This window comes from Strongylocentrotus purpuratus, unplaced genomic scaffold (assembly GCF_000002235.5).
Source record: "Strongylocentrotus purpuratus isolate Spur 01 unplaced genomic scaffold, Spur_5.0 spur5_scaffold_20, whole genome shotgun sequence".
NCBI lineage: Eukaryota > Metazoa > Echinodermata > Echinoidea > Camarodonta > Strongylocentrotidae > Strongylocentrotus > Strongylocentrotus purpuratus.
In genome coordinates, this window is record NW_022145606.1 from 23200095 (window position 1) to 23221491 (window position 21397).

The 21397-nt window shown below is 37.4% G+C and overlaps 2 protein-coding genes across 2 annotated transcripts in view; one reads left to right on the forward strand and one right to left on the reverse strand.

Annotated features, from left to right (window-relative positions):
- Positions 1–1290: 1290 nt before the first annotated feature.
- Positions 1291–11793, reverse strand: LOC587189 (arylsulfatase J). Its single transcript, XM_030993763.1, has 7 exons — positions 11692–11793; positions 9723–9909; positions 8564–8748; positions 7609–7816; positions 6225–6477; positions 4024–4223; positions 1291–3738 (listed from the first exon to the last, which is right to left on the reverse strand). The coding sequence occupies exons 1-7, from the start codon at positions 11791–11793 to the stop codon at positions 3467–3469; spliced, it is 1407 nt and encodes a 468-aa protein (XP_030849623.1). The 3' UTR covers positions 1291–3466.
- The window catches only part of LOC115927300, a 37653-nt gene continuing 27852 nt past the window's right edge, over positions 11597–21397 (forward strand). The window contains exons 1-2 of the mRNA XM_030993057.1: positions 11597–12289; positions 19061–19374. Of these exons, the coding sequence (XP_030848917.1) occupies positions 19069–19374 (306 nt within the window). The 5' untranslated portion in view covers positions 11597–12289; positions 19061–19068. The remainder of the gene's footprint in view (positions 12290–19060; positions 19375–21397) is intronic.

Here is a 21397-nt window from a genome sequence, read left to right on the forward strand (position 1 = left end):
TCTATGGACATGAGGAAGCAGATGTCCCAGTCTTTTCTCTTATCGTGTCCCTACACAAGTGCCGTCCAGTGCTCGAAACAGGCTCTGGCCCGGCATTTCACGGCCTCTGTCATGACTGTTTTTTCTGCTCTTATCACTGTTACAGTGGGAAATTAAATATGAATACCTATGTATTCTGTCTTTTCAGACAGAAAATCACAATTCCTTTAGGCAATTGCCTGATTAATATGCTAATTAGGTTAATTATGCTAGCAACGTGATTAACCTCTGAGATAAATATTGGTTGTCATAACAAAAATCACATTAAAATTGTCATTCCAAATTTTTCTGGATAAACTAGACCTATATCAATAAATGCAAATATGCAAATTTACTTATGTTAATCGTGCTAATTGTATTACATCTAGATGGAATATCTTCTCGTGAATTAATGTATTGTCTTTAAAAAGAGATTTACAATGTTGAATTGACCCCTTTTCAGGCTCATGAGTATGAAGACCATATGTTGTACATATTCTAATTAGCTCATTATGCTAATTATGCTATTTAAGACAATTGCATTACTTAAAAATAAGAACCGGTGTCATAAATGACTTCCTCGTCATAAAAAACTCTTGAAGTGGTGTTACCCATGTGTTTAGGCTTCCCGGATTACGATAAGCAAAATATTTCATATTGCACATATGGTAATATATGCACATATGCTCTCCGCTAGCGGTTTCATTGGAATTAATCGAGAAATTTCCCTCACTAGCGTGAAGAAAAAATATACGCGTACCGCTTAGGCATCGCTGGCTATATAGAGGGCGTAAATAGCTATAAGTAGTGCAGTCCTGTTGCAAGCTTTTGAAAGCTCATAACTAATGCCTGGATTACATTAAGCCTCCGATTAGTCTACGGAGCCCGTATCCTGCCCGTATCCCCTTTTTCGTGCGGGCTCCGTGCGGAGGCAGGCGGCGGCTGTGAGATTTTCGTACGGATTCACGGGCTACGCAATATCTACGATTATGTTTCGCGAGAAGTTATACAAGTTGAAAAAATCGTAAGCCCGTAGCACGTAGACATGTCGTAGGTGGCATTGCGCAATCCCCGCAAGGGCATCGCGCGGAGGTCTCGCGCTGATCGTGCCGAAGGCGCAATTTGAAATTTAACACAATTTACCGGGAGCACCGGTAAATTTTTATATTCAATTTTTCTCGAAAGCAGTAGTGTTTTAGGAGCTAATTTCTTTAGTGCTTAACATACATCCATAGGGGCATCCAAATATACCACAATCGTAAAGAATCACTATCCAACCAATTTTCAAAATTTACCAAAACTTTGTAATACCTTTAATGCCATTTTCGGGATAATCCCCAAGCGAGATTGGGATAAGAAAATATATACGATTAATTAGGCCGAATTAAGTAACATTACAATGAAAAGAACAACTAAAACACAAGCACTAAGAAGCAACAACATCCCCAAAATCTAATTATTTGGGGCACGTCTAAGTTGTCATATAGATACATTTTTTTGATATTAAGAGAACAGCTCCGATTGGAAATGCACGTTTTAAAAAGGTCAGAATCACAGGAAAGAGGTGCTGAATTGCTAATAATACGAATGTCACCTTTTTAACATTCTAAAACTCGGTCTAGGAGGCAACGGGCACTTTGAGCCCATAGGTAGAACACAACATTATGTATGAAAAAAAATCGTTGTACGATACAAAGTTAAAAGTACTTGATTCGGTAATGTACATTTCAGACGACTTGTTGCACCAATTATTGTTGTAGACATCTCAAACCAACAATATATTTGTGTGCTCTCTAGGTAAAGTTTCGTGAATAAAGGCATCAACAATTTATTTTAATGGCTGAATGTCATTGTTTTCCACGTATCTTTTCATCCCCTTTTCATTTATCCTTTTATTTTTTATTGAAATCTACAAAACACGTTTCTTCTTTGATTTTGTACCATATGTTTTTGGTAGACGATTTAAAAATAGACTTTAATTCAACATTTAATGAATGGTTAATTTAAGTGATATCTTTTACAAAGATGGACAAGATTTTGCGACCTGTAAATATAACACAAACAATTATGTGGCTTACATATTGCAAGTCATTAATGAAAACAAGGAACTACAGCGGTCCCACTACCGATCCTTGGGAAACTCCTATATTTATATCACACATATTTCATTTATTTTATTTATTATTGTATACAAATACAAAATGTTTGCTGTCATTGAAATCATTTTAAAACCGTTTTAGTGTTATTCCATGGATATCGTGACGATAAATCTCGTCGATAGATTTTGTTGTGATTAATATAATTGAATACTTAAAAAATATCACCAAAAAAAAATATTTAGTCTCATAAACATTGATATCGTAATAGCAAATTCAAGAGGAGCCATATTCGTCGTATTACCGTGTCTAAAACCAAACTGTAGAAACCATAGGTTATTATTTTTTCGGTACGTAAGACATTTATATAATGAGCACCATTTTTTTCTCCAAATAAATTCTGCAATTATAGTTTAAAATGTTTCTATTTTTTAAGGCAAGACCTAAATGTATCTCATTTTTCGTGAATTTGACCAGCTTCAGATTTCTTGAATTTTTTTTCAGGAAACACACGTTCTTCCATAGACAAGAGTATTGTAAATTCCATATCAATATGAGTGCACAATCATTGCATTATACTGTCGTTGTATGGTATATATATATAAGCCATAGAGAAAATAGAAGTGTAGTAAATTAAAATAGTTATGTTATAAGAAAGAAAGAACATGTTTCTCATGATATAAATTGTCTTGTGGAACATTAATGAACTCATTTTTTTAACAGGGAACAAGCTAGCAATACTTTTGCCTCTTATTTCTAGTTTAAACGCTCGTTTAGAAGCCGAGTTTAGAATTTATTCAGAATATGTATCAATTGAACCTTACATCAAAAGTTTAATGAAATAGTAAATATAAATAACATTTTTATTTTACCTCTGCTTTTTAACAGATTCTTCTGTGATGTCTAGATCAATTGTATTCATTTGTCGTTGTAAATAACAACAACTTCTTTTTTTTTTTAAATCAGGGTTAATACTTGTCGTAAAATTACTTGTTGTCGGTCTTGTTAGCCGTTGGGTTACTGCAACGTGAATTGGTGGATCAAGGATTTTCTGCCACAGGATGGAGGGAAAGTCCGAAAGTTCTACGACAAACAAACACAAATTTCACCTGGATTTTGATGAGCTGTTTTGCTACGAAATTATCTGACAAATCAATTAGCTCAGCCAATGCTTCATCTTTTCTTCTTCCAGTTTATTTTTTCCATTTTATTTTTCCTTTTCTGTTCATTCCTCTTCTCTATCCAACCATTTTCATGTCATATATGGGTCAGGGGGGGGGGGGGTCGGGTCCTAGTAGAACCACTGCTATTTTTATCGTTTGAAGCAGTTTCACCTTAAACCTGCTATGGATTTACTCCCATGGACCCCATGAACCGCCATGCAAGGCTGGATCCGCTTCCAAATCCGGATCTGGATACCGCACGGGAACCGAACCTTTGTAATACTCCTCTAATCTCTGAAGAAACTCATCGACAACATCCGGATACTTTCCTGAAAGATCGGTTCGCTCCAGAGGATCGGCGGTTATGTTGAAGAGCCATACCTTTTGGTTCGGTTTCTCTATCGGATATATCGTATGGAGTCCGGACTCGGCTGGCGGCTGCCACACATCGGATGCCGATGCTGTTGTCACAAAGAGAGGATGGGATGGAGAAATAACGTTTTTTTACGTAAATGACAACGACGACAAAATTTGCTGTAGTACTAGTGATACTAGTGGTAGTTGTAGCAGTACTAGTGTTGAAAGTTTCAGTAGTAGTAGTAGTAGTAGAAGTAGTAGTCGTAGTCGTAGTAGTATTAATAGTAGAATTGGAAGTATCTTTACCAGTACTGCTACAAGAAGTAGTCGTAGTTTATCTGTGATATTGCGAACATGAGCGAATAACTTTGAGATAATTTGGCACTCACCGTCTGGCCCTGTCTTTATTTTCCAGTCTCCGACGCGTAGCGCAGCTCTTATTGACGTATCGAATTTGTCTTCCAAAACTCGCGCCAAAAATCGCCACAGAAAATCCTCGCCATCAAAGTAACTCGGTAGAATCTCGGGAGCGATGTAAAGCGAGTCGATATTGTGCAAGATTTCCTTTCGAGGGGACGAGGCTGTACCACTGAATAATTACAAATGCGAAAGTAAATAAAAACGCGATTTCAATATCCTTGAGTTTCACCTATTGACATCGGCAAAAATCCCTTCGCGCATTGAGTCCATGTTTAAAACACAACCACATTGCGTTTGACGCCAGGTTTTTTTAATGGGAAAATAGGCTTCCAAATCTTTAAATAAGCAACAAATTGAGAAATTTCACAATCAATGTTTCTCGATCGAAATTTGCCCTTAGTTCAACTTTTCTATCAAAAATTTACCCAAATATACTTTTTTCATTTGAACAATGTAGCATTGAAAGAAAAATATTGTTAGTTAGAAAAACAATATTTGATTAATTGAGTCCCAAAGGAAAGTTCTGTCTCGGAAGAGAAGAATTTACCAAAATACGTAAAGTTTTTAATAATACAAAAAAAGTTCCCCAAAATGGAGTTGCGCTTTAAAGATACTCTGTCCCTTTTGCAGCCATTATGAATATGTCTGGTATGTCCTATCTGTGAAATTTAAACGTTAGCAGTGTCCTAATATTCAAATTATGCAAGGAAACCCGTTTACTTGCTAGAATTCACTGTTACTTGAGTGACTGACTGGCTTTTTTTCTCTTCTTCTTTGGTAAAAACATACATAAACAGAGCTGTAAAGGGTACATGAGCATCTGTCTACATCAATAACCCACTTCTTGTAATGGCCAAAATTAAACTGCTTGAATCTTTGTGCAGCACAAAACGTACGACCATTCTGTACAATGGTCTGAAAATCAGACTATTACGTACTGTATTGTTATCACTTAGTCGATTCGACAACTAATAGTCATTATTTTCCCACTTAAAGTAGATATTCATTGATTTAAAAAAAACTAACTTTATTTTCATTATTGCAAGTTCAAACTTTGATTCGACAAGGTTATCACAATTCAATGCTAGGAAACATTCGAAGTTATGATTATCATAAATTACAAAACGCTTAAATACAGCCCCGGCATAGCACCCGAAGAGCTCTCCGAACGCTGCTGAGATGTGTGAGATCACAGTATGGACATGACTTGTACAAGCAGACGATGTCCCATGACATCTCACACATTTTCAGTGCCTGTGTTTTCATCTTCTCTTGAGGTCTTTCTCTTACTTCACTACCGTCAGGCTAAATGTATAATCTATTGCCTCACTCTAAACCCCGCACATGGTTTATTTTGATGACAAATGCAGCGATATTAAAATAAAGGAATCTGTCGCTTGTAAGCAAAATAAGACGTCGTTGTATATTCAGCTGCACACTACGCGGTATGTTCGGCGTTTCAAGAGGGAACAAATGCCGTCCTTAATATCATTCCGGGGGTTTTTCAATTCGAAAGTCTGGTTTCTTTGATTGTTAATTAACCCCTATCCTGAGTATTTACAAGCAAACGATTTTAGTTATCAGAATGGGGCCATATTCCCTTTTGAATGGTTTGACATTTATTACATTTATATACACTAAACTCATTATAATTTGAGAAATAATAGCTTTGCAATTATGTTCATTCTCTATGGGATGTCGTCTGCTTGGGCAGTGTTGGTCCATATAGTAACGTCATTAAAACATCGTTATTTTTCCGGCGAATCTCTCGTATATCCCAGCTGCTATGGAGGTGGTTGTATTTGTATTTTTATAAATCACCCGATATGTAGTTGACCTAAAGCTTGTATGATGGCCATCCGTTAGCTTACCAGTTTCTAGTGATACATTAGTTGACATATTTGTGATCTTCTTTGAATTTCACCTTTAAAGACATTTTCAAGCCCACTTTTTGGGAAGTTCTAAATCAGTATCATCTTTCAAATGCCATTGGAATTTAACCTTTTCAGTTTTTGGGGCCTGCAAATAGGACATAGTACCATTAATGAAAAAAGTACATAATAGAAGATTCTTATACCTTTAAACATCCCTGATATGAGTTCAAATATAACGATTCGCTAGATTCAAAAAGAAGTAGAGGGAAAGGGAGAGTTCCTGGTGGCTAGGGTACCTGATAGAGCTCCAGACATTGTAGCCGTCTAAGGGTTTAGTTCCATTCAACGCTCCACCTGCAATGCCTGCTACAATAGTCGGTAGCCAGTCGCTCACATGAATCAATTCATGATTGACCGTTCCTTTGACTGACGTTGGTAGAAGAGGGCTGTGTACGAACCCCACTCCATGGATCCCTCCCTCCCAGAGGGATCCTTTGCTTCCCCGAAGTGGCCAATTGTTGGCACCGCTTTGGATTGGACCCCCGTTATCTGTATAAGAAAAAGAAGGAAACCTAAATTGAATTCTATAATAATAAGTGATCAAATGTGCATTCAAAAACTGCAAAACACTACATTACCCATACCATCCTGCTAAAATTCTCGCTACCGCATCTACGGTATTCGGCCATAGAGGGCAGTACCGACCATTGGTACATTCGGCAAAGGCTCTTCCGTTTCCAATGCAAATACAATGGCTCGAGAACTGGGAAGAAATAATAATTTCAGAACCAATAAACTATAAGTACCAGATTATGATGGTGCCTACATAGATCTCATTAAACCATCGGGGAAGTTCATAAAACCTGAAAAATAAATTAGTAAAATAAGGAATTAGTTGACATTGCGGTACATTCTCTATGGAAGCCGGGAAAAAAAAAAACATTGTCTTATCGTCTTCCCCAGTATTGTATCTTCGCATGTGTTACTTGTACAATGTGGCAGGAATGTCGCCATCTACTGTCGAAAATTGTGTTTACATTATGCTCAATTATTGTCCAGCCATTTTGTAAAGGTCGTTTACCTGTACCTTACACAGTGGACATGTTTAAAGTGTATAAAATAAGTCCTGTCCATCTTCATAACAGGATTTTATGGCTTAACTAATCACTTGAAGTTCTTCAAATTAACAACAAATGATTTTCCATTATTGTTACATTGCTGCAATGTAGTGTGCTGTCTCACAAAGCTATACATGGCTATGAACCTTCCTGAAAAGCTACGAAAATTACAAATTATGCTCGAAAAAATTACTTTGAACCTCCCTTTTTGTTTCCTTTGTTTGAAGGATGTTAAAGTTTATTTTTTTTGTTTTAATTTAAATCATGGTCACTCAACCTAAATAGATTTAGTAGACATGTACATATGAACAGAAATGCCATTTCTACTTATGCATCTGGTATTTCTTCCCTTGTTTTGTTCCCCCTTTCCCTTTAAAGGTTTGTTCTTAGTTGCATCTTTTTTCATTGATGATTTTTATTTTATTATGATTATTATTATTTTATTATTTATTTATTTTTTTTATTTTTTTATTTTATTTTATTTTATTTTTTTTGGGGGGGGGAGGGGAGAGAGCTGTCTCGATAGGGTTACATATAAATATAAATACGTGCATTTCCTTGCCTGTTGAGAATATGATGATGGTATTATCGTAAAGACCAGCTTCCTTTAGAGCTCTTGTGACGTTTCCTACACCTTCATCCATGCAAGATACCATTCCGGCATAGGTACGTCTGTTTTTGTCTGTGATGTTCATGTATGGGTCCATGTAGCTGTCAGGTACTTCCAAAGGAAAGTGTACAGCTTGATATGCAAGGTATATGAAGAGTGGCTTTAAGGTACAAATACAAAAGAAAAAATGAAAATAATGCTCAAATAATCCATAGAAATATGTTTCATGAAAGGTGGCTAAGCTCTGAGGTGGGGAAACTTTTCTACTACCTACAGTAATTAATGTACATGAACAATGGCTTTAAGGTACAAATACAAAAGGATACAATGAAAAAGAACGAATACGATTAATGCTCAAATAATCCGTAGAAACACTTTCCCTGCAAACTGGCTGAGCTCGAAGACGTGAAGATTTTCTTATCCAACTAAAGTAAGTCAGATACAGAAAGAGTGCCCTTAAAGCCCCACTGTCCTACTTGTAGCTACTTACTACCTCTATATAGAAAACTTCCCCAATCGGTGCCTGTTGGTCCCCCATGATCCCCTTTTTCTTATGTTAGTTGAGAGCTGAGTTAATGAGATAGCCACCTGTCAGTGACCTCGCTGTGTGGTCTTATCCCTTCTGGCCCAGTAGTGTTGACGGTCTTTATGAGTTGCCTTTAAATAAAGTGTGCCAAACACCATTTAACTATTTTGTGTTTAGAAAGCATATATAAAACCAACCTCTAAAAAAAATCACTCTTAATCTATGGGCTGGGAGAATTTTGAAAAAAAGGAAAAATATGTGCATTTAATTAGCAATGAAATAAAAATAATGATGCAAACGAGTAAAATTTAAAAAATAAAAATGAAAACAAAAATATTATTTTGGGAACGAGCTCTTCAAAAACTGTACACGTAAACGTACCTTTGTCTTGTCATGCCTCTCTATGACATCAATTGTTTTATTCGTGAAGAGATGGGTGGAATACTGTCCTTCGTACTGAAAGACCGGTGTCTTGTTGGCGTGTAGGTCGTGTCCTGATAGGGTCTTGGAACCGACATTGTAGGAGCGCATGTGCGTGTAATAGTCTTCAGCTCCTATCAGGTATCCTGATAAAAAAACGAAGAACAAAATGTTCAGTGAGAATACAGTGAAACCTCACTATGGACATGACGGACAAAATATACAGTTCCTCATTCTACCCTCAACAATTGCTGTGGTAGACAAAGGAACATCCCTTCACTGCTATGATGTAAAAATGTGTAGAACAGGTGTCAAATGCATATTCACCTGTGCTACTTATTTTTACATAATAACAGTGAAGGGATGTTCCTTTGTATACCACAGCAATTGTTGAGGGTAGAATGATGAACTGTATATCTTGTCTGCTTTCTTTGTCCGTCATATTCATAGTGCCTGTACATAAAAATCGTTAACGGGAGACACGAAAAGTGATCTTCCCAGGCAGGTGATCTTTATGTACAGTTTCCTTTAGCATAGGCCTATGTTTTTATATATGTTTTCATATATGTTTACATAATTAATTACTTTCGAGGGTTGCAGAAAATATGGTCTGTATAGACAGGTGGTCTGTCTATACAGGTTGCTGCTAAAGCACGTTTGACTCTAGATCTTACTTATTATTATACCATTGCAATGATTATTAGTGTTAGTATTATAATTTAATTTGAGTATGACTATTATTGTTTTTATAGTATTATTATTATTGTTAGTATTGTTAACATTATTATTATTACTTTAATCATTATTATTCTTGTTTTTGCCATTATTTTTATTAACCATGTTATTTTTATCACAATAATTAACAACACTATATAATAATAACAATCATTATATCTAATATTTGTGATATTATTACTATCCTTATTATTTGTATTATTATCATCAATATTATTGTTATAAATATTATTATTATTTTCATTATTTTTTTTTATAGAAATTATCAATAGTATTATCATTTTATTGTATTTTCTGTTGTTATTGTCATTATTACTATCAACATTTTAGTAGTAGTGGTACATTTATTACTCGTTAAAAAATGCTCATTAAAATAAGCCCTCACCAAAGTAAGAATCGAAGCCCCTCTCAGTTGGCAAGCAAGCATCCAAGTAAAAGCCAATATGCCATTTACCGACCATGTTAGTGGCGTAGCCATTCTCCTTGAGTTTCTGCGGGAGCGTGACTTCATCCAACGGGAGGCAGTTCGGCTGGGGAGGTCTGATCACGCCGTGTTGGAGACCCGTGTGGATCTGGTAAAGAATATATCACTATGATGATGTGGATACATTATAGAGAAACTTTGTCCCTCCTCCTCGTTGATAATCATTATATGAACAGCTCGTTTCCTAAAATGCTACTGTGTTTATTAATAATTTAAGGGTGTCTCATGACTCCGTGTTCGATACCTGTGTGGATTTAGTATACAAATATACACTGTATTGAGAGGTTCTGGGTTAAAACTATGTGCAAGAGGTGACTCCAATAGTACTATTTGCTGAGAGGCGCTGCCTCGAAGCAAATGGTACTTTTGCCCCACCCCCATCCCGATCCGCAACTTGTTGGCGGGAAAATTGCAACTGATATCCCCCTTCTTTTATTTACTTCTTTCTCAATTTCCTTCCCTTTATTTCCTCTTTAGTGACTGGTCCCTCAGAAACTAGTGCTAAGCCAGTCACAGAGAATTCATGATTTCAACTGATGCCTGTCAGTGCATTGTAAATTTGATTTTTCTTCAAATTTCATTTAAAAATCTTTTCATATTGATAAATATGGTGCATTGGCGTATGGGCTATGGTTGGAGCATTGGATGCGTTGAACAGCGTTGGTGTATTATGACGATTTATCATATTCATATTCTGAATATCTTCAGCGAATTGAATAGTATTGAAAATGATGCAATTCATAGTTGTACTCGATAATTCTCACTTAACATATTCTCTCCCTCTCTCTCTCTCTCTCTCTCTCTTCCTGTCTTGCATAAAGAAAAAATGAAAATAATATTTTGCCTTGATTAAGAAAAATTGAAATTTTATCAGTATTAAACAGGGAGAAGGAAAGGGGAGGAAATTAATCAAAACAAACATTGAAGAATCCAATTCAGTGTTCTTTCGTGTTTCATAAGAATGAAAGTACATTAAAAGGTGAAATGCTAAATTGAAGAGCGATGATAAATCAATTCTTTGACGTTGATAAAAAATAATAAAACAATATGGTCTGAAGGTCATATATCTTCGAATATTAGACAGTTACATCCACCATCGTGTTGTTGAACACTATTTGCAATTTAATTTTAATGCGGAGATCTGTCGGTTACGAGCAGAAGGTCATTTCAGGCATCTATATTCTATAATACTATCAACAGATATCTGGATAGAGACACCTCGTCACATCAAGCTACGAGAAAGTATATCATCATCTCACAGAATTCTACTCGAACACCGCATCGAAATTCTTTTCACATTTGTTTTCTTCTTCCTCTTTTTTGGTCCCTTTTAGCTCTATTTTTTCCCTTTTCCTTCCTTCTCTCTCTTTTTTAGCGGGGGCGGGGGGAGGCAACAGCCTGGGAGGCAAGGCCCTTTCGCACCCCCCGATCTCCTTCTTCCCCCTTTTATTTTCTTCTTCCTCTTCTTTCTTTCCCTTTCTCTCCTCTTTCCCTTTCCCTTCTTTTCCTTCTCTCTCTCTCTCTCTTTTGCGGAAGGGGGGGGGGGCAAGGCCAGCTCACTAGTATATAGTATGCACAGTGCCTTAAAATGACGTCACACGTTGCAGTCAAAGCTGTCGACGTGTAAATCTAAAAGTCCCTGATATGATTGCAGGGCCGTCAGGGAGAACAGTATGAATACTGATGAGGCTACCCTGGATAAACAAGACATATTAATATTATTATTATTATTATTATTATTATTATTTTTATTATTATTATTATTATTATTATTATTATTATTATTATTACCTTAACTGCGACTTGCGGGCAATTTCTATGCTTCGAAACTGTGGCTTACGGGGAATGTCTAGTTAGGGGGAATAATTACCTTGCCTGCAACGTTTTGCATAGCAGTTTTGGTACGATCCCAGCTGTTTAGAGACTCAATCAAGGCTATAAACGGGACTTTATCACCTACTGAAATCGACATTTAGATTGAATCATAATCTCTCCATGACAGGGGTGTTAAACCCTTGGGAGAATTGGCATCGTTATATCTTGCGTCGTCTAAAAGTCAGCTCTAAGGGGAAGAGACAAATCTAGCGAATCTACCTGAACTTGGGATTATATCTTTATTATCTCTTTACTAACATATTTTGGGACTCTTGTTTTTCCTATCTGGAGATTTTTATCTCATTCGGTGGATTTTTTCAGTTTTTCGAAAATTTTACCCCTGTAAATTGACCAGTTTAGAGCTCCAGGAAATTATGATTATTCGTGCGTTTTCGGACGATCGAACATGCGCGCGCGTCTGGATATCGATAGGCCTAAGCTATCGTACCGTACGAAATTCAATAAACAGCGCTGACGAAAAATAGCGATAATATTTGTTTTGACCAGATAAAACCTTCGTGCTTAGTAAAATGAAGCATATTTAGTGGAAAGTTTAGCGGAATTTTGAAATCCGGTGTTTCATTCTGCCCTGGGTAAGTAGTTTTCATGTGTAAATCATGCATATGATTCAAATAAAGATTCGAATTTTGAGTAGTTTCGGACTTTCCGTGCGGCTACGAATAGACGCATAGCTTAGCTTAGTCCCATACACTTAATTTTATGTTGTAACAAGATATCTTGCACAGGAAAAATTGAAAGCCAGATCACACAAGGGACCATTACCATTCGGCCAATGGTAACTAGATCTAGAGTCTAGTTGCCTTCTGATCATTGGAAATTTTCTTGAAAATTATGATCCATCTCTTTTTGTTCTCACTAGGCTTTTGACGAGTACCAGCATAGACGTAGACGTAGACACTAGATTCTAGGCTAATTCAAAATAATATTCATGTTGAAACAGTTCTAAATATTCATAAGTCTAGTTAGATCTAGATAGATGACTTAGCAATCTCATTTGAATAGGCCTAGATCTAGAGTCTAGGCCTAGACTCTAGATCTAGTCTATTAACAAAACATTTAATCACAAAGTTTACTCAAGCTAAAGTTCATAAATGAACTTTTGTAAAACACAACTCTATATTCGATGCATCCATAGAGTAAAGTACCCGGTAATCGGTCAGCTCCGGTTTTCGGCCAATTGGTTGGATACATGGTAAAATCACTTTAAAATACATCGCATAATAGCATAACACATATCCCACACATACCATACCATGCCAGTGTCACTGAAGAACCACATTTGCAATGAAAAATATATCCTAAAATATCACATTTTAGCGATGTAATCGGCGGTCCCGCTACCCAAATCTGAAAAATCGAGTTTCTTACGCGTGTATGTAAGAAATATGGGTACCATAAAATGAGCTTTATTTCAAGTATTTTTCAGATATAGAGCCCGATTTTGTGCTGGTCGCAAGCTCAAAAGTATCTCATCGCATGTATTAAATCAATGCAGCCGCACACCGCGACGCACACACGATATGTCTGTCTAATTCAGATTCCAACTTCCGATCACCGCTGTGCCTGTATTCGGCCAGGCGAGCACCCGCGAGCTCCGGCGTGGGATACCTGCTCCGCCCGCTTGTGCTATACATCAGCGCAGAAACGCACGGCGCGCGCGAGCGCTTCCTATTGACTTTGTACATGCGGCCGTAAACTGAAACGCTCGGCCGATAACCGGCTCCAAAACAGTGAAAATTGAAATGAATATTGTCATGGCAATTCGTGATTTTTTTTTGGGATTCTTTTTTTGTTTAAATAATAATAATATTTGCTTCATGATTTGAACAAGAAATGATAATAAATAGGAAGTAAAGAGTCCAATAAATAGGATTTTGTCTTAAGTGGCCGAAAACCGGGTACTTTACTCTACATGCTAACTGTTCAGATTAAAGAGGAACATTCCTCTTTTTGGGAGAAGATAATTATCATTTTAATGCAGGTGTTCCTCTTCCTGTACACAAATTTGTCTGTAGGTAGCATTGAATAGGAGAGTTAGGATTGTTCCTCTTTTTTTGGAAAATAGCATAATTTGTACAGATTTATGATTTTCAAATGTTGGCATGTATGTGCATCTATAGATCTAGGTGGCGCTATGAGTAGATCTAGGTCTATATCTATAAAAATACACTAACGGTTTGTAAATGGTTCATATGAACCATTTACCTCGTAGATGTGAGCCAGATGGCAGACGGTAAAAAATTATGTAGAATCTATGTAGGCTAGACTAGATCTTCTAGACTAATGGGACAAAATTAATATGTTATTAATTAATTGTACTAGCACAGTTTAGCGGATAGCCACTCGGCGATCAAAAAGGATGTGACGTAACGTTGCTAAGGTAGATATTAATGCGCATGTAGCTAGTCTGGCCGAGGTACTGGACTGTATAATATGGGGCTTAACATGATCTAGTTAGCAGCCATAACAGCGTCGTCGGCGATTTGTAAAAAAATTGCATCAATGCCGAGGGGGGTCTGGGGGGTTTACCCCCTGATTTTAGGATTAAATCACTATAAAACTAGTCTAGCTAAGGCTAAGACCTATATTCAAGATACTGCTTACCTTTTTTTGATAATCCAAATCCGATTTGATGATCTAGATGGCTAAGAAAACCTAGGCTAGAGTCTACAGCTGTTAAAAATTCGCGTTTGTCTAGTCTACGTCTTGTGTATTATATATTGTGTGCATAAGCGCTCAGCGCTGCGTACGTGATAATGCATTGCACAGTTCACACACTTAACTACGCGCAAGAGCTAGCTAGTTCATGCTTGACATGCGCAGTGGCAGTGCATGTTTTTCAATACTTCAATAATTTCCAGCTAGATTCTTCTTCCAAGCTGACGTCATGAAAATAGTTCCGTATTTTTGTTTACTTTAGTTTTTGCCGATTATTTTGGCAGATCGACGGTTTTTTGCTCTAATTTTTAAAAACAACCTACAAGTAGGTTACTAAACTACTTTTTGACGGGGAACCCGATTTTCGACTTTTTGGGGCCCCAAAACGCTCTCTAGCGATTTCAGCCCTTCGGGCTGAAATCGCTTCTATATAGAGCCTTAGTAACGGAGGCCCCGCCTCCTACGTCACTCTAGATCTCATCTGCTAAACTGTACATTCCCCCTTAGTGGCAGTACTGTAATTAGATGAGAGATAGATCTAGAGATCTAGACTAGAATAGATCTACCGGTACGTAAAATATAAACCAGTCCATGCAAAAGGCAAAGGCAAAAGGCCAAAGCTATCTTAAATTTTCAAATTAATAAGATCATTCTGAGTTTTTCAAATGCAAAATTTAATGGCATGCTTCTGAATCTGAGTCTCTGAGGATGATCCAAACAACTACACAACGCAAGGTAAAGGTCACGACAAAGGACTATTTACCATTACCAGGCATTTGCTTCCTTTTCTGCTTTATTGGACTAGAAGTAGAATCACACAAGTTCTAGATCTAGTCTCTAGACCGATAAATTTGTCTCTTTCAGGAATCAGGGTCTTTCTTTAACAAATTCTGACATTTATGGCTGACCCATTCTAGAGACAGATCGCTACGTATGCCAGCGCTATGCGGGCCTACTGCCAGCCCGCGATCACGTTCACTGCCGAAACTTCGGGTACTGCAGGCAGCTTCCCGTTCGCTAGTTGACGCGAGTGGGACTCGTACACGAGTGGAAAATGACTAGATTTTCACCCAACTGGAAGCAGATTTATTTTTAGCTAAAATGCACCTTTTCCGGCCTGATTTTTTTCGAACAGGAGGCCCGCATAGCGCTGGCATACGTAGCGATCTGTCTCTAGAATGGGTCAGCCATTAATGTCAGAATTTGTTTAAAAAGACCCTGAAGGAGACAAATTTATCGGTCTTGAATCACACCTGCAACCAATACCATTCGCCCAACAGTAAAAATTTGCCTCTGGTCAATAAAACTTTGCCTCAAAATTACTACTTATCTGTAGAGTCTATTTGATTTCACTAATCCAAAATAATATTCTTATTAAATTAGTACCAAATAAACATAAGGTTGAAAAAACACGACTTGGCAATAACATTTGAATAGTAAAAAAAGGATTTTATCCAATAGTTCATTCAAGCTGAGTACTGTACAGTCCTCAGATAGTGCACAACTCCATATACAATGCAATACCCCCTTATATTGCACTTAGGGCTGCAGGTGTGACTAGAATCACAGTGGCAGCAACATTACAACTTCTAGTTTAAAGTAGGCGGACCGCCTCCGGCCCCTGCAGGCATGGGTCTCATTGCCTCCGGCCTCCCTCGTGAGACCGTCCAGGGGCCTGCCTCCTGAGACCTTTTTTCACTTTTCATCAATATTACGGCTAAAGTAATGGGGGAAAAAAAACGCATTTTGCCACAATGATATTTTAAAACTTTTATACCGTATATACCACACCTGCGACTAAAAAGGTTCGCAGCGTGGTAATCTTTTGGCTACTATTTTACTAAAAAAAACCCTGTATATTTGCATTTACTGCATAGGTTATAACTTGGTAACATAATGTACGTATTCAAGTCCTAAAAAGTACTCATATTAATATAATATTTCAAACTTACCAATGCTTTTATTGCTTTCTGCCGCTGAATTGGGTGCCTGATGAGGATAGAGTGTCCAGACTACCAGCAAAATTGGGGATAAAACCTAGACTACCTAATAATAAAGTACGATTCAATATCCTTTTCCATCACAATCTTTTCAGATTGAATCTCTTGTAACTTCTTTGGCATTTAATTAAAAATAAGATTGTTTTGGCATTCCAGCCAGTGATTTTGCTGAGGAGATTGACACATGCAGTCTCCCATAGAAAGAAATCTCCTAATCCTATGTATGATGGGGGGACCAAAAGCTACGCGGGTCTTTAAGCTACGCACTGCATACAGTAGCGCGTATTATATGGTGTGCGTAGCTTTAGGACCCGCGTAGCTTTTGGTACCCCCACCATATGGTGATGGTACCTTAAGCTACGTGGTACATTAAGCTACGCACTCCTTAATACGCGTTCTATGCGCTCAATGTTTGGGATAGATTAGAAAACAACAAGTCTATCGAAGATATCACAAAAACTTTGGGGGAAAATCATTTGTGTACTGTATTTTCATCATTTCATGAAATCATCATGAATTCACAACATTGAAACAGACAAAAAAAAATTACATTCATTTACTGTATTAAAACTGGTGCGTAGCTTAATGTACCGTTTGATTTTGTCAAAGGAAAATGGACACCGTCGCGTTAGTCACTACAAAAGTCACAAAAAGTCACTGTGTAGGGTCTATGGCTATGGCTAGATCTAAGTTAGAAATACTAGCACAGATAATTGTGAATATCCGTGCTTTGCAATAATTGTCAAAGTCAAAGTCAAACAAATTATGAAATATAATATTGCTTGCAAAGTTCTTGAAATTGCCAATTTTGTCTGGATACCAGCTGTCTGTATTACAGGGGGCCCTATGTGACGTCTGCGCACCTTAAATGTCTACCTAAATTTCAATATAAGGTAAATATTTATGTCCAAAAATATCACTGTCATGCCTTTTTTCATATTCTTATAAACATTAATGCAAAAAATCTCACAAAAATATTTACAAAAACAATGTTTTTTCACCATTTAAGACAGGCATGTCATTTTGATACGGCAAAACTTGACTTACAGGTACCTATGTCGCCGCACTAACTCATTTTGCACGCATATATTCAAACTTTAGACATGATTTATGGAATTTCGGGGCCAGGATTTACCCAGGAAATATAATTGGCTAACTAGCGATCAAATCTCAGGCAGTCTACTTTACTTACTCCAGTGTTAAAGCTGGAATATCCCACCTAGTACTAGCCTAGTTTTAAATTTAATATATTCAGACCTAGTTTCCTGTGACACTTGCTCAATTTTTAATTTATGTATATACATTTGGTAAGCTGCAGTGTTTGACCCCGAAAATCCATGAAACAGCCCTGTTTTTATCATCCAAGAATTAGACAAAAAACAACAACAGCCAAAACATAGATTTTGACACCTATAATTTAAAGTCATGTACCAATTTTTATTAATATACCACTGGCAATGTCATGATACAAATGTAAGTATCATCGTTTTCTCTTGATTTTGGATAAAAAGCATGAGTTAAAGTATTCTATTAAAAACAAAACAAAACAAAATACATGCAAGTGATGCAACACATGCGCCAGTTCTCTGTCCGTTCCCCACTTTACTGTAAAGATTTCCTTGTTGAGCTGCCACCCCTTTCTATTTTTATGCCTCCGCCACCGAAGGTGGTGCTGGAGGCATCATGTTTTCGGGTTGTCCGTCCGTCCGTCCTTCCGTCCTGCTTTCTCGTTATCACGATATCTCAAAAAACACTTGAGGTATGAACTTCAAACTTGATGATAGTATGTACCACCATAGGAAGAGGATCTGATTAGATTTTGGAGTAACAAGGTCAAAGGTGAAAGGTCGCAGAGGTCGACTTATGGAATTCCAGGTGTTGGCCTCGTTATCGCGATATATCTCAAGATCTACTTGAGATATGAACTTCAAACTTGGCTTGGTAATAATATATACCACCACATAAAGATGATCTGATTAGATTTTGGAGTAACTAGGTTTCAGTTCAAAGGTCACAGAGGTCAATTTCTGAAATCCTTGATATTAGCCTTATCGCGATACCTCGAAAACCACTGGAGTTATGAGGCTCAAACTTGGTGATAGCGTGTATCACCATAAGAAGATGATTTGATTAGATTTTGTGGTCAACGGTCAAAGGTCACAGAGGTCAATTTTTGAAATTACAGGTTTTAGCCTTACCATTGTAATATCTCAAGAACCAATAGAGATATGGGGTTCAAACTTGGTGATAGTACATGTATGTCTCATCATTGTAATAATTCCATCCATTTTCCTATACTGCATTTAGGGTAGTTTAGGGTAGAGGCATAGGAGATGCAGTCAAATTTGTCTTGTTTATTATCACATCACTCCCTCTATTAAAATGAAAATACCGTAGTAATGCCAATACTCAGCCTGGCGGGTGAACTTGGCCAGCTCACCTGCCTTGGTTCAGTGACAGCGCGCTGTGCTGCTCACTCACACATTGTTAGCGTATTTGTTGTGCTAACGCTGTGCGCTATGCCCTGGCTGTCATGCGCTACGCGTGGGTAGCACAACGCGCCGTCACTGAACCAATTTGGGTTACCTGGCCGAGTTCACACGCTAGGCAGAGTATTGGCATCACTACAGTACATGTAGTTTTCTATTTATTACCTACTAATTTTATCCTTCCTTTTATCTTAAGTATCTAAAATGTATAGTTCTCGAGGGGGACAGATGCTAGCTCTCGGTCTCAAAAAAGCATCTAAACAGAGCAATTCACTGGCTGCAGATGGACAGACTAACAACGTGCATGTACATGTAGATGATGCAGAGCTACCAGGCTTGCAGATGCTTCCTGAGCTGAAAATATCTATATGTCAACACAGAGCAAAGCACATACTGCAGTTGAGCAGACCAACAGCGATGATGAAGAGTCATTGGTTTCTGACTCAGAAGTGGAATCTTTTGCAAGGATGTTGGATGAGCGAGCCCGTCAACTTGAGGCATCAAAAATTGGTACGTAAAATAAAAATGAAGAATTTTATTGCAGAAATGTTAACCACATTTTCTGATTTTTTTTATCGTAATGAAAGCAATACTGCGACATAAAATTCAAAATATGAGGCCAAGATACACAAAAGTGAGGGTTGGATGTCCCATCCGTCATGCTTGAATTGCCCATTAACATTAAAAAAAATAACGATGAATTTGCCTTTCCACAGTTCTTAAAATCAGGGCAAAATGTTGATTGGCTTTGTCATGGTCGAGATATTAGTGTGCTTTCGTTTTGGACGACGGAGCATTCTACGATGGATAAAAAAAGTGACTTTACCGTCGGGCGTGCAACGTGTCCATCCTCCCTAAAACTTGTTTCGTTTTTCAGGACGGCGACGAATTGACCCTATTCCCTCGTTATTCATTGTTTTTCTCTCTATTCCTTATGTTATTCATTGTTTTTCTCCCTTTCCTTAACCACTTGGCTGCGGAGCACGTCATATGATGTGCTCTCCGTTTTGCCGTTCTGTGCTGAGCACGTCATATGACGTGTTCATGCATTGTCTTGTTGTAGGCAACGGCACTCCGCAATGCCTTGTACCCCTAGGCTTATAGCACATCAAATTCAGCCTCTATAATGTGGCCAACAGATGGCGCTAATGCTATAAAATTTATGGCACTCTAGCTTCTGAAAAAAGCAAATCTTTTGGGTGAAAACTTCAGCCAACATACTTTTTGTACAAAATGGCGTTCACGGTGGTTTTCGATGGTTGTCGATAGATGCAATTTCTCTGAAAAAACAGTGATAATGGATGAGACTTTTGATGATTGCAGTAAGGATGATTTTAGTGCAGCATCGGACGAGTGTGGCGATGTGATAATGAATTTAGGGGAGTGATTTTGAATTGAAAATGATAGATTTGATTCCAATAATTACAAGCCGTCCCACTAAATGCATTTTGGTGAAAGTGTGTGTGTTGCCTATATGGGAAATTGCATTGGAGCACCGCGGCACAGTGGGCCAGGGAGACCCCAAACTGCGCCAAAAGTCAGTTTGGCGAGTGAAATTTTTTCTACTTTTCTTGCATGCATATGAAAGATAAAATATTGGACAATATCTATTTCCAATATTTCTTTCTGAAACGGACTGAGTATACTAAAAATTATCTTGAAGTTGAAATTTATGTCAGATTTGGACCAAAACTAGAAACTTTTTACTTTTTGGCGCATACGTAATTCTAGCTAAATTTTTTGACAGATTAGGCTATAAATCTGTGTGGCTTCTAGTAACAACACATTCTGAAATATGTCCTGTTTCAATGGCTTGAAATGCATAAATTTGCATAACTAATTAGATATAAACCCCAAGAACATACTATGAAATTACATTTTCTTGAACAGTGCAATGAATAAGTTTTGATTCCCACCTAGTCCCACGTAAACTGATATATTGGCCTCATGATCAGAGTCTTGGCTTTCTGTCATGTAAAATTTAGCTGCATATATCCGCATACTTTTGAGTTATACGCCATTTTCCTAAGCAATGTTTTCACAGTTTTTGAGCATTCTGAGCCATTCGTCAAAGCAGCGAACAATAAGTACAATAGACACAATAGATGGGATGGGACACATGAGTGCACGCGGAGCATGCCCGCAGTCCAGTCCAACAATACCCGTTGCTCTAGTTGGAAGTGTACAGATTAGGTTCTCCAGATTGTTGGAATCGTTACACATATTCACTAATTGTTTTTGGCGCACTTTGGTCTCATTCTGGCCCACTGTGCGCGGGGTAAAATGGGAAATTAGTGAGTCGCAGTCAAGTGGTTATTCATTGTTTTCCTTCTTTTCCTTATGTTATTCATTGTTTTTTTCTCTATTCCTTATGTTATCCATTGTTTTTCTCTCTTTTCCTTATGTAATTCATTGTTTTTCTCCCTTTCCTTATGTTATTCATTGTGTTTCCCTCTTTTCCTTGTGTTATTCATTGTTTTTCTCTCTTTCCTTATGTTATTCATTGTTTTCTTTCACTTTCCTTATGTTATTC